This window comes from Ipomoea triloba, chromosome 7 (assembly GCF_003576645.1).
Source record: "Ipomoea triloba cultivar NCNSP0323 chromosome 7, ASM357664v1".
In the NCBI taxonomy this organism is placed as follows: Eukaryota; Viridiplantae; Streptophyta; class Magnoliopsida; order Solanales; family Convolvulaceae; genus Ipomoea; species Ipomoea triloba.
The window spans coordinates 3,250,016-3,263,495 of NC_044922.1; the positions used below are offsets into that span (position 1 = coordinate 3,250,016).

Consider the following 13,480-nt stretch of genomic DNA (forward strand, 5'->3'; position numbering starts at 1 on the left):
TTATTTTTTGTTAATCATCAATTATAGTTGCATTTTCATTTTTACTTTCCAATTATTAATTTAATTAATGTTTTCTATGTTTTGAATTGTTCAAATGGATCAAATTTAGTAACCAAATAATTGAAATGTATTTATATAAAAATTAAAATGGTGTTGGAAGAAGAAAAAGAGGCCAACCCCACACAAAATTTACCGTACTCCGTAATAATTTTAAAAAAAAAAAAAGAAAAAAAAAGAAAAAGAAAGGAGAGAAGCAGTAATTAATACATCTTCTTCAGTAGTTCTACGTGGTTGTGTTCCAACGCCATCCCACAAAAGCTCCAGCCTGCCTCAACCCTCTTACTCTTTTGCTTTCTTCCCCCAAAAACAATTTTCGTCTTTTTACAAATCCTGCAAAACCCTATCCCTACTCGACATGTGATCTTCTATATATTCCTCGCAACGATTCCTATTTTTCTTTATATACACTCCATAATCGCAGTAGTTTTAGCTGCGCCGTGATGGATGGGATGTTCGGGTTTCATTCCACGCCGGATTACGGCGACAGGGCTTTGATGTCGCCGGAGAATCTGATGGACTGCGGATACACCTACCACGGCCTGATTTCCTCATCCGCGCCCGATCGGATTCCGGTGTTCGCCTCCGACGACCTTACTGCCACCGGCAGCTTCCCTTGCTCCGTCGTCTCCGAGGCCGCGTCCGTGGCTCCCGATGTTTATAGGAGGGGCGGCGGCGGCGGTAGGCGCGAGGACGCGGCGGGGGAGAAGGAAGACGACGACGACGACGGTATCGGCTTGATCAAAGCTAAAATCGCTTCTCATCCTTCTTATCCTAAGCTCTTAGAGGCTTATATTGATTGCCAGAAGGTTAGACTACTAATCTATATGAACAGATGAAGCAATTCCCTAAAGCTCAGAATATACGGCGTGTTTGTAACCGCTGCTCTAAGAAACCTAACCGTTTTTGCTCGCTTAATTTCTGGCTTTACTTCTTTCGAACGTTACTGTCGCTTTGTGACTGCTTAGTTCTTCTGATTCCGTGATTTTTCGGGATATTATGGTGATTGGGTCAGTTAATGAAATGCAGCCAGTGATAGTTTATGCTTTTTATGTGTTTGCTAAAAAGTCGAGTATATCTATGCATATATTAAGCCATGTCTGAAGCTTAAGCTCTACGTTTTGGTTTGGGATGCCTATTTAGTCGTGCGTTTTGGTGGTGTTTTCAGGTGGGAGCGCCGCCGGAGATCGCGTCGTTTCTGGATGAAATCAGGCGAGAAAACGACTTGTTTAAGCATGACAGTCGTGTTTCCACATGCTTCGGAGATGATCCCGAGCTCGATATTTTCATGGTCTCTCTCCCTCTCCCTCTCTCTCTCGCTCTCTCTCTCTCTACCTCGCTGCACACACAAACTGCACGCTATGTGTTCATGTGTCTATTTGACTTTTCTTCGATGGATTTTATATTGAAATTATTCAAACAGTACAGTTTGTTTGAATACTTTAGCTTCTATATATCCGATTCCTTCCCTCTCCAGGAAACGTACTGTGACATCTTGGTGAAGTACAAATCAGATCTTTCCAGGCCGTTCGATGAAGCTAAAACCTTCCTCAACAAGATCGAAACTCAACTCAGCAACCTCTGCAAAGGTTCTCCCACTCACTCCCTCACTCTTTTTTTAATCTCCTTTTCTTTTCTTTTCTTTTCTAGAGATCATGAGAAAATGGGATAAGCTTTATGTGACAACATTACTGAAAATCCAGACTTGCAAGTGTTTACATTGTGTTCGTCTTTAGATGTAGTGAAACCCTTTGAACTGTGTTGTCCTAGGTCTTGTAAAAGAGAAACAAAAGATTCTCATTTATGTTTCTGCTGTGGTGGTGGTGAAGCAATGGGAAAGAAGAACTACGGACGGGTCTTAATGAGGTTGATTTAAGAGGATAGTCTAAGATTGGGGACTGTTTCTTCTGCTTTAGATTTTGGAGTTTGTCTGTCCTTGTGAATATGGGAAAATTTTTTGAAGGTATTTGTGGCTGAGAATGAGAATAGGTATTTACCATCCTCTTTATTGTTCCTATTCAAGTTTAGGAAGCAGCAAACCTTAACGAGACCTCACATAAATACTGAGATCTTGTTCTTTCCAGTTCAGTATCATTTGCCCACTCATCTTTTTGGTTTGTGAAACTGGTGCTTGTTACCTTTTAGTTTTAGTTTTTTAATTGTTTTTTTTTTCTCTCCTCTCTTGCCCTTTATTTGGTGTCAGAGAAATGAAGCGTGCATGTAGAGAACTTTAGCATTCAGATTCAGATTCTGATTTTGACATTTCACACTTGAAATGTCATTTTACTATAGTATTTTCATTGTTTGGAGACAGTAAATGTCCTTTTCTCTTTTTCATCACTCTTTATTCATATATGTGATCTTTATTTCCTTGAGAACTTATATTGACAGAGAACACGTTCATTTATAACTGTTACTGTAAAGTTTTATGTCTGGTGCAGCCAGAATATGTATGTTTCACCTTCCCTCAGAATGGCAATTATCTTTTGATCGCAGAGAGTCAGAGTTTCCAATTTAATACCTTTAGCAATGACCTACTTTGTACTACTAAGCTAAAGTCATGGTTTCTTAAGAGATTTTTTGTTTTTTTTTTTTGTTGCTATATAGTAATATAGAGCACCAGATGAAGTCTAGACAAAAACTGGTAATCAGAGTAGTTACTCAAAACACTAATTCAGATAAGAAACCCTCCTTTAGCCTTACCTGACATTTTCATTTTGTTTAATCTAAGAACAAAGCAAAAATATTATTGAAATGAGAGTGAGAATAAAGAGACTGGATTTAATGTAACTGCAGTCTACTTTCTCACCAATCTAGTTTCACACAATGATAAATTATACATACTATATCACTTATTTATTTGCTATAATTTGGTGCAATTTAATAATCAGTACAACATTTTGAGTAGGGAGCTTAACTTTTCATTTAATTTTCTTTGTTAGCATTTTTACACGTGTGCGGTAGTGCATGAATAATTTCACAAAGAATGCCTCATATGGGATCGAAATTTAATGCCATAGTTTATTTTATTTACAATTGATTTGGAGGAGGGATACCGGTATCTTCTTAATAATCTCTTACACTTGGAAGAATTTTGCTTAATTTCCAAAATGATGGTCACTTTGGAGTACAAATGGTTGCTTTTAAAAATATGATGACACATTTTCACCATAATTCTGATTCATTCTTATATTTCATGTATTTTATAAGTCTAGCCAATATTAATAAGTCTCAACTTTTGCCGACTTCCCTCTATTTCTGGTTTTATTTCGACCTGTTGTGAAATGAATGAACTTGTCTTGTTAATCAAATTATTGCCATGCGTGATCGCTTTTAAAGATTTTCAAGTTAGGATAGAGCATTGCATTTTTCGAAGCATTCATTCCAGATCAAGTGTTAAGAAGATAAAATGATGTATATATCCATTTGGAGGAAGTTGCTTATGCAGATTTCAGTTAAATAAGAAGTTAAAGGAACATATATATGGTTTTGGTTTTATCCTTCGTGCTTATCATGAGACAGAAGCTTATGGATCCAATATATGGATCATGTGATACTATAGAAAATTTTAAGCTTTCTGAAATTGATTGTAGGATTTTTTTGCTGAGCTCCTCTTTGTAAAAACTTCATGATCTTGCCTTGCAGCTTCGATAAATTATTTGATTTCTTAACAGTATAATCAGGCAGACAAGTACAATTGGGATCTTCCGCTTTTCAGATCAACCTTTACTTCAATCCATTCTTTAAATTTAATAATCATATTAAATTAGTGCCAAGTATATAATGATGATATGATATTATATTTCTCTATTGACCTAAAGGCTAAAAGCTGCTGTGATCTCCATCTCCAGGGAGTGGAGATCTTGCAGTTTGGTGTTCAGATTTTGCTGTTAATAGAAAGTAGTCGGTAGTCCTTAATTGGACAACTTTTTTAAGGTATAAAATTATCTAAGCATAGTTTACAACTACTATTGTTCTTTGTTTAAAATATATATTTGCCTTCTCCAGTGATGTATTATATTTTAATTTGTAACTTTTCAGTTGGCACTTGGACTTGTGTGCATAAATTAACTTTTAAACAGACAAAATGGAATTTGCAACTGGGATGCTCGATATGCATATGATCACATGTTTTGATTGCTAATATGCTGCTGGATATAGGCTGTTCTTTTTACTTTCTTTTCTTGAACTGTAGATGTTTTGGAGTATTTGCTAAAGTTGTCATAACTCATTGGGAAATATGTAATGCATTATTACTTGTTAAAATGTTTTGAAGTGCTAAATCTTTTGGCCACCTTTACTTCAATTCTCCAGTTTTCTATTCGCCATTCTTTGTTTTCCAAATTGGAGAAATATATAATAAAATGAATTATCTATTTTGAATATTTTCCTTTCAAAGATTTAATCTCTCTAGACAATTGACAAATTTCTCCCATTAGTAACTGCACTTTGTATTTCCTAATTCCTTGATTGCCACTGTGTTTTGGGTAAAAACCTTATATATTTATCCTAAGCTGATTTTAAGGGCTAAATCTGGGACCTTATTTGAAACCATATTATAGTGAGAATTTTAACCAAAACAAACATGTTTTATTCTCCTATGTTTGACAACTAGCATGTTGCAGTATAGTATATAATGTTGGCCTAAATCTAAGTTTACATGGAATGTCGATGTCCTTTTGCAGTAGAATACATACACCTGAATGCCAGAACACATCTTAAAGTACTGTAATTTGAAGCTGTGACTTTCTATAGCTCATAACAGTGCACACTCCCTATCTGGTGTGCTTGTGCTTTATACTAGTATATGCATGGTTGAAGCATGTTCCAACAGTGTGTCTTCAACATTCAGGATTTGATGAAAAGTTTAGGGGCAGTTTGGTAATGTTTCTGTTTTATTCTTGTTGAAAAAGAAATTAAAAATCTAAATATGTTTGTTTTTTGGTTTTGTCTTTAATGTAAATGGTGAGTTGGTCAAGATGAAGATTAGAAAAAAGCTTTTGGTAGGATGGGTGAGATACGTTGAACGAGATCTGAACGAGATCGTGATATCGTTGTCACTAGTAAATGGATGGGTTTATGGTGATGACCAATCCCTTTTGGATACATGTTAAGGCCAACCACATGCAAATGGTTGGTAAAAGATGTTGAGTGGACTACATATAGAGTTTAAGAAAAGACTAGAAGACCCAAAGACTTTATCTCAAGTTGAACAGATTTGAGTCGCTTAAATATGAAGTCCGTCCGTGTGTATGCAGGAACACCTTTGGGAAAGTTAGTATTGAGAAATGAGATGTCTAAAACATAGTCTAGGACTAAGGTTTTGGTTTTTTGGATTAGGCTAATGCAGGTTAAGGTGGAGTTGAATCAAAATCCCAATGGTGGTAGTGATTTTTGAGGAGGAGAGTTGAGTTGGGAAGTGTAGGGAATTTGCAAGAAAGAGCAGGGTTAAAATTGTCTGGTGAAATAAAAGAAGAGGGGGGATTGTGGGCTCCACAATAGTCAACTTTTATATGAGAAAGAGAAAGCAGAAGCGGATAGGGCGGGTGGTAGGCTGGTGTTTAGAGGCTTCACATGGACTCCCGTGGTTTACGCTGCCCTTTTTGTTCTCAATCAGTCTCACATATACTATACTATGCAATACTACACTCTCAGCTTTCTCCAGAACGCACTGAGACTGATCCTCTGCATTTATCATACTGGCTGTCAAATCCCAGCATACATCTGTTCAGTCCCAGTCATGGGTCCCCCTTCCCTGTGGGGCCCCTGCATTTACTTTTCTTCCAAACTCTCCAACTCCCTACAGTAAAACTCTTTCTTTCAGCCATTCATTCATTCATTCAGTACCTTGAAAATGGGGAAAAGAATTCATATGGGCCTCCATTGTAGCTGACCCAATGCTTCCTGTACCTGGAACCTTCAGTATCCTACTTTGTGTAGCCTAATAAAAGTGGACTTTAACAACTATGCAATGGGCCCAATGCAAGGTGATATACTTACACTTAAATCATCACAAGTTGGGCATAAACAAGTTAGCGACATTGTCGTTATATGTTACTGTATTTGTTTTAGGTGATGAGGATCCTGCAATTATTATCTGAGAGTGTGCACTAGATAAATTATTAAGTCTTGTCTTGTGATCCTAATTGATAGACGACCACAATGAGATAAACCAACATAGCTAGTTAGCTCAAACCAAGAAAGCCAATAGGTCTCTTACATTGAGAGTCAAACTCGAAACCTTGCAATTACCGAGACAACAATCCAATCAATTTGGTTGGGTCCCTTATTGCTATTGTTATTATGGTAGGAATGTACGATGACTGCACTAGGCACTTCAAGCAGTTATAGTGATGGGTAATGGTGGTTTCAGTTATTTTTCACATATGGAAATGGAAAGATCACAGTGCTATCGGCAGCGCGGTTCATACCTTTGAAAATGCATTAAGGCATTGACTTTGTAGGGATTGTATTCAATACAAACTTAATGGTTTTACCATTTATTTTGGAATGATAAAGACTTATCATGCTAATCTGTAGGGTAGAATTTTCCTATATATTATAGAGGACATTTAAACCATGTTTATTTAATATAATGATGCTGGGATAGGTTATTCTTAATTATTAGTTTGTTGTAATATAATATTTAGAATGTAACAAAGCTGAATGTTGATATCCTTTTGCGTTTGTTGTGGCCTGGGCAGATGATGGTGTTGTATCGTCAGATGATGATGAATATAGCGGCGGTGAGGCAGAAGAACAAGACAGTGCTGTAAGGGGTGAAGACCGCGAGCTGAAGAGCAGACTCCTGCAGAAGTATGGCGGCCATATAAGCAGCTTAAAGCTCGAATTCTCAAAGAAGAAGAAGAAAGGGAAACTACCAAAAGATGCAAGACAAATATTACTTGAATGGTGGAAAGGTCACTACAGGTGGCCCTATCCTACGGTAATTTCCCCATCTCTCCTAATTAACATTAATTATTTCAAAATTTTTATAATGTTGATACTATCATCTACAATTATATATAGTATAGTGAATAGTGTGTTTGCGTGTGTGTGTGTATATATATATATATATATATATATATATAAAAGTCTACAATGCTGATTACTTCGCATATAACTTAAAAAGTTTTGAGATTTGTTTCGGGTGTAATGAGAACATTGTTGGACAATGTCTCCATTGCACCAATAACATACTTCCAAGCTTTTGGTATTTACTTTTGGTTGTACACAGTAAAATCAGTGATATACGGAGTATATGATTTGGCTCTCATGAGAATTAGTTCTGTGAGAAGTGCGGACTAATTTCATCGATTCATTTAGGATAATCAATGGCTAAAAATAAAGTAAAATATGAGAAAAAAACATATTGGTAATTTTGTAACTAAGATGTTGCTTATAGAAATGCTTAGTGTATGTGTATCTGTCAATAATTAATAGTGTACAAATATGAGTGCATTATTATAAATCGTACACTATCAATTACTCCGTATTTGTGAATGCATTTTAAGCGTTTTTAAATGCATTCTTAATTTTCAGTTCCTGATCATCTTTAATGGACATATAAAGATTAGTATGCAGTTTGCACTTTCTCACAAAACTACTAGTTCTCACCTTATCTGATTATATATATATATATATATAGAGAGAGAGAGAGAGGGTTGGTATTATCAGCTCTGAAAAAAATCTTTAATTTTTTGTTTTATTATTAATCAGGAAGATGATAAGATTTCACTGGCTGAGTTGACGGGGTTGGATCAGAAGCAGATAAACAATTGGTTTATAAATCAAAGGAAACGACACTGGAAACCGTCGGAACATATGCAGTTAGCAGTTATGGACAACCTCGCCGGACAATTCTTTACCCAAGACTAAGGTCTGGGATATATAATATATATACGTTTACATTATGCTCTCTCTCTCTCTCGAATTCGTGTACATTTTAGGAAATGTGATTTAGGCTGCCAATATTGATCATACAGTAACCTTTCTGCATATAATAAATTTAAGGAAAACAACGATCCACCAGCCCACTTCATGCATGTATTTAATGTTAATAATGTAATTATCCAAGCAAACCATACAGATCATACATCTGAATCCTTATATCTCATTCATCATATAGTGAGATCTCATCTTATGTCATTCATCCATGCATAACCGGGAGAAATCCCAAGTGTACTTTTATTAATTGATTTTTTTAAAAAAAAAACTAGAGAAAATAAAATACGGAGTAGCTAATATAAAAGGAGGTGATGCACAAAATTATTGTTAACATAATAAATAGTTAATACAAACCTAGCTTACTGTTTTGCTACAATGTAGTATTTGTTCTATTCAACTTACCGAAGCACAAAGAATTAATATCATTTTCAAAACAAAAAAACATCGGTAAGTTTTGGAAATGACATTTTTTCCTACGAAAATTGATTTATCAATAATTTCATCAAAAGTTGATTTTGCAATGAATTTTTTAATATTACCGGCGAAAAATGTAAATTGTTTTCCTTTTTCTTTTTTAAAGGAGATATTATGACTACATAAAATTTAAAAGAATAAAAATAAATAAAATACTATTTACTGTAAATTTTGTAGTAAATATTTCACCAATACTGTGCCATGGGAGATGGTTTATCTGATTTGGTTAGAAGATTTCGGAAGTGGTCGGACTCATTCTTGCACTCAGATCTTCTCTTTGCTTCTGATTGAAAGATATGTTATGTTTCAACTAAAAATAGTTAAACTGTACATTTATGTTTATATTATATGCTCTTCACAAGAATGAGGTGGAGATATCACTAATGCCAAATTGACGTTTCAACTAAAAGTTTAATATGATTGTTAGACTACATATTTATGTTTATATAATATATATACTCAAAAATCAACATACCTTGTTCAAACATTGCACCTGGTAAACCATCATCTCTGCAGATTCAATTCACCTTTTCTCCTGCATACACAATATATATATATATATATATATCTTTACAATTTTGTGGTCAACTGTCAAGGATACAATGCTGATGTTCTGTAATTTAAATGAATGACTCGTGTCATCCGTAGAAATAAATTGCAGTTACCTGAAAGACTGAATTGATCTCCCGGCCTAAACATCCACCGATGTACTCATGCATCTAAATTGTTCATATATATTCACAAAGAAACATCAGCAAAGGAATACGTTAGATTCAACAATAGAAATAAGATGAACACAATTGCCAGTTGCCACAAACGAATGCTACATTGTTGTATACGCTTTCAGAAACAGAATTGTACAGATCAACAACCTCTTTAAACTCTTCTTATTGGGACATCCTGCACATACAAGACCTGAACAAATGGTACATTTCTTCTGAGGGATTAAAATTTGTTAGCCGCCGGGTAGAAAGTTATGGCGAGAGTTAGAGAGATCAAGAGGCAAAATTGGGGGCGTAAGAGTTTTGCCACGAACCCCTCCCGCTCTTTAAAAGAGACGCGTAAAGCAACTCGTTCCACGTATCGGGCACCCCGGGAAGGCACCAATGGCTGCAATCTTGAGCTTGCAAAGAACTTTTACTATAGACTCTATAAATGGAAGGGTGACCGTCTTTCCTATAGTCCGTAAGTCTACTGATATTCATATATGCCACTGGCGTTCTCATATCGTGAAGCACATGCTCGAGGACTTCCATCTTCGGAGGGTATTTCTCCAAATGCGTTTCGTTAAGAAATGGTTCGGTCTCGTTGTGACATTGCCCGCCAGAGTTCCACGGACCGCCCCTGCATACAACCAAATTAAATTGGTGTACTATTACGAGCTCATGGTTACTTTTTGTTCTTTCCTGTTGTTAGGTGAAATGTGGCTCGAGGAAATTCAAAATTTTTAGCTGCAAGTTTCGGATATCAAAATCTAGAATGAACTATGAACTGTGAATTTTTCCCGTGCATCAAAGTGTGACCAGAGTCGAGAGAAGAGGTAATACCTGAAATGCGTGACTGAATATCCTCTGAAGATAACGTGAGTTCGGTTTGGATTGATGTTTTTATCCACCCACCTAGCCCAAGTGTGAAGTGCTCTCTTGTATGCTTCAAGAACCTCGAGTCTCGGGTGCACACGATTGCCTTCCTGGTAATAGTCTTCCCTATAGGGTCACCAAAAGCAAAGGTCTTTCATCGATACAACAAATGGTAAGCTGGTAACTAACACGCACAACCCCAAGATTGTAAAAACAAACTCACGAATATGAAATATACCACCACCAATGCATATAAGAAACAAGTATAGCACTAACCCTCGAGACGTTTTCTCGTGAGTCCACCAATGGCCAGTGTTGAAGATTATGATATCTGCATCATTATACATTGAAGTCGTCGTGTCCATCAAGTCCAACCTCAGTGTCTCGAAAGAACCATTCACGCCCTTAAAAGACGATTCTCTTACAAGAAACGGAGAGCTAACAAAGTCCACAGAACAGTTATAATCCTGCAGATTGACCCCAGAACGATATACAACACAACATTAAACTTGAGCTCAGATCGGTTTCCAGAAAAACCACATATGGTTTAGCAGGTTACCTCAAATCTGAATGCATAAAACCCCTTCTTCTTGAAGTCGCTCCTACCTGATATCTCAAAAACTCTCTTCTTGTCACGAACATGGTGGCGCAGAATGCAAACAAGCGATTCCCACATGTTTCTGTTCAACGAATCGCCCACAAAAACCATTTTTTGTCCCCTCAGCCTCTCCAAAAAATCGGTTGCATTAAAGCTGGCAGACAAAAGAAACATACTACTTCATATCATTCCGATGCCGTTTTATGCACAAGTAGCATGAACACAGAAACACCATTATATGACCATAAGAATTGAAAAATTATTCCCCAAAAGAGTGTTCCAATCATGATTCTCCTACCTAAAATTCACAAATTTAATTTGTGCCAACACATACTCAAGCCCGTTTATCTCTCCTGTGTGGTTTGTAGGTTTGGATTAAAGCAGTGAGTGCCCTAGGGTGGTGGTCGGGATTGAAAAATTATTCTCAATCAAGATTAAAATTTCCATTACTGGAAGGTGTGCACTTAGTAAACCTGTTTTAAAATCCTAGCCAACAAAGGATCATAAGCCCTTTTTTTTTTTGGAGTAACGAGGAAATCCGTAGCCACTAGTCCACTACTGGAGGACGTGCAAGGGTGCAAGGGGTAAACCTGCCTTGTAATCCTAACCAACAAAGCACCACAAAACTATTTTAAAACTATTTTTTGTGATGAGTCACTACTGGAGGATGTGGACGGGGTAAACCCGTTTTGTAATCCTAGCTATCAAAGCACCACAAGCTAGTAAAAAGGCCTAGATTGCCCATACATGACTGACTCAAACCAAAAAAGCTATTGATTGTTTATCACTGGAATCAAACTTTGATTGTTTATCACTGGAATCAAACTTGGAACCTTGTGCTTATCTAGCAAAAGTGTCCACTAACCAACTTGGCGGAGGTTAGCCAACATTCTTGATTTCTTGTCCATCAAGATGTTTGCTTGTTTAATCTCTGAATTCTACAATGCAATGGAACATTAACTAAAAAACATAGTAACCTCGTACTAATTAAATTGACAATTCCTCGTACCTTGGGATGTCACACGCATGTGGTCGCCATCTCCATTTGACATAGGCATCATCCGGTCTCTTATGAAGTTGACAGTCAAAATCCCTATCGATAAACGGGCAAGAACCGGGAGGATAATACGGCTTTGTGTCGTCTCTTACCCATTCACCATCAAAGATATCACAATCACTGTAAAAACTCTTTCCTTTCCTCAGTAATTCACTCCCATTTTCACCAATCATATCATTTTTTACAGTGACTGAACTTCCTTTCTTGCTGATTTCTACACCCACACCCCTGCTCCGATCACCATTTTCAGATCCTCCACTTTTTACCGTCTCCCCTTCAAGTGAAAAACTCCCATTTTTACCCCTCCCAATCCCACCACCTTTTTTCTCAGTAAAACCGGTAAAGTTCACGTTTTTACCATTCTCCGGCCGATTTAATTCCTGGGTTTTCTTCCAAATCCCTTCTCTAACACCAAAGGTTCCGTCTTTTTCTTCGCCGGAAAAATGTTCCGGCGAGGAAAAATTTTCCTCCGGCGAACAACAAACAGTGGCATTTCTGTAACCAGAACTGTTGAACGAGAAGTTGAGCACCGCAACGCCGAGCATGAAGAAGGCGGCCGCCGCGCTCAGCCGCCAGCAACCGGAAAACTTCCTTCTGGGCAGAAATGCATGCGGCGAGAACTGGCCGGAAAACGCATGTTTCTTCAACTCCATACCCTTTCTTTCTTTCCTTCTTCCTTTCTTTCTTTCAACTGTTTCTATAAAAACCCAGACCACTAAAACACTGAAAAATCAAATCCCAACCCGACAAACTTAACCGTCGGCAATCCGGTTGTCCTTTGCTAGGAATCCACGATGAGTTCGAGAGTTGTTGCTTGTGTTCTTTAAGGATTGCTCGGAGATTACAATGGACGGATTTTGTAGCGGCGATGTTTTCAAAAAAAGTTTGGAAATATGAATGAGAAACAAAATAAATAAAAACTGGAAACGGTAGAATGGTCGCAGGCAGATTGTGGCGGTAACAGATGGAGAGTAGACTTTATTGAAATCATCATTTATTAGACAGGTCAATGTTGCATACTTATTATTCATAATCTCCCCAACTATAAAGTTAAAAGGTTACATATTTAATCTTCATAATCTCTTTAATTATACTCAGTAATTAATAAGAATGTTACTTTTGACTCGTGACCGAGTAAGTAAAAGTATAGAACATGATTATCATATTAATCAAAAAGTATAGAATATGATTATCATATTAATCAATATATACTATCAGGGTCATATTCAGGTGTGGCCGCGCCCTTACGTGCGGCCGTACGGTTTACACCACTCAATGTTAAGAAATGCACCACTCAATGTTACGGAATACACCACTCAATGGTGTATTTCTTAAATATGAAATACACCACTCAATGTTATTGAGTGGTGCATTTCGTAACATTGAGTGGTGTAAACCGCACGGCCACACCTAAGAGCACGGCCACATTTGAATAAAAATCTATACTTATCATATATCCATGGTAGATTTTCCTTATAAAAGAAAAAATGTAATCAAAGTTTTGAACATTGTAAGAACTACAATCATACTCTCAAACTAATCATATTCGTTTCGGATAACTTAATTATTAGGGTTTAAATCTGAAATTTTTAGTTAAGTTTGCAACTCAACCTTTCTAAATGAATTATTCATATATTTATTAATCCACATTAAATGGAGAAAATAGTTATGAACAGATACTACATTATAATAGAGTCAATAGTACTTAAAAGGACATTTTATTTCTCCAACTCAATCAATATACAAAAAAAAAAAAAAAAAAAAAAA

The 13,480-nt window shown here is 36.6% G+C and overlaps 2 protein-coding genes across 2 annotated transcripts; one reads left to right on the forward strand and one right to left on the reverse strand.

Annotated features, from left to right (window-relative positions):
• The first annotated feature begins 282 nt into the window (after positions 1–282).
• LOC116025819 (homeobox protein knotted-1-like 6) lies at positions 283–8,102 on the forward strand. Its single transcript, XM_031267173.1, has 5 exons — positions 283–866; positions 1,226–1,348; positions 1,535–1,646; positions 6,762–7,003; positions 7,777–8,102. The coding sequence occupies exons 1-5, from the start codon at positions 501–503 to the stop codon at positions 7,933–7,935; spliced, it is 1,002 nt and encodes a 333-aa protein (XP_031123033.1). The 5' UTR covers positions 283–500; the 3' UTR covers positions 7,936–8,102.
• Positions 8,103–9,321: 1,219 nt separating this feature from the next.
• Positions 9,322–12,366, reverse strand: LOC116025446 (protein trichome birefringence-like 2). The gene is made up of 5 exons (XM_031266674.1): positions 11,666–12,366; positions 10,618–10,810; positions 10,335–10,525; positions 10,026–10,184; positions 9,322–9,822 (listed from the first exon to the last, which is right to left on the reverse strand). Exons 1-5 carry the CDS (start codon positions 12,364–12,366, stop codon positions 9,474–9,476), a joined length of 1,593 nt encoding a protein of 530 aa, XP_031122534.1. The 3' UTR covers positions 9,322–9,473.
• Between the last annotated feature and the right edge of the window lie 1,114 nt (positions 12,367–13,480).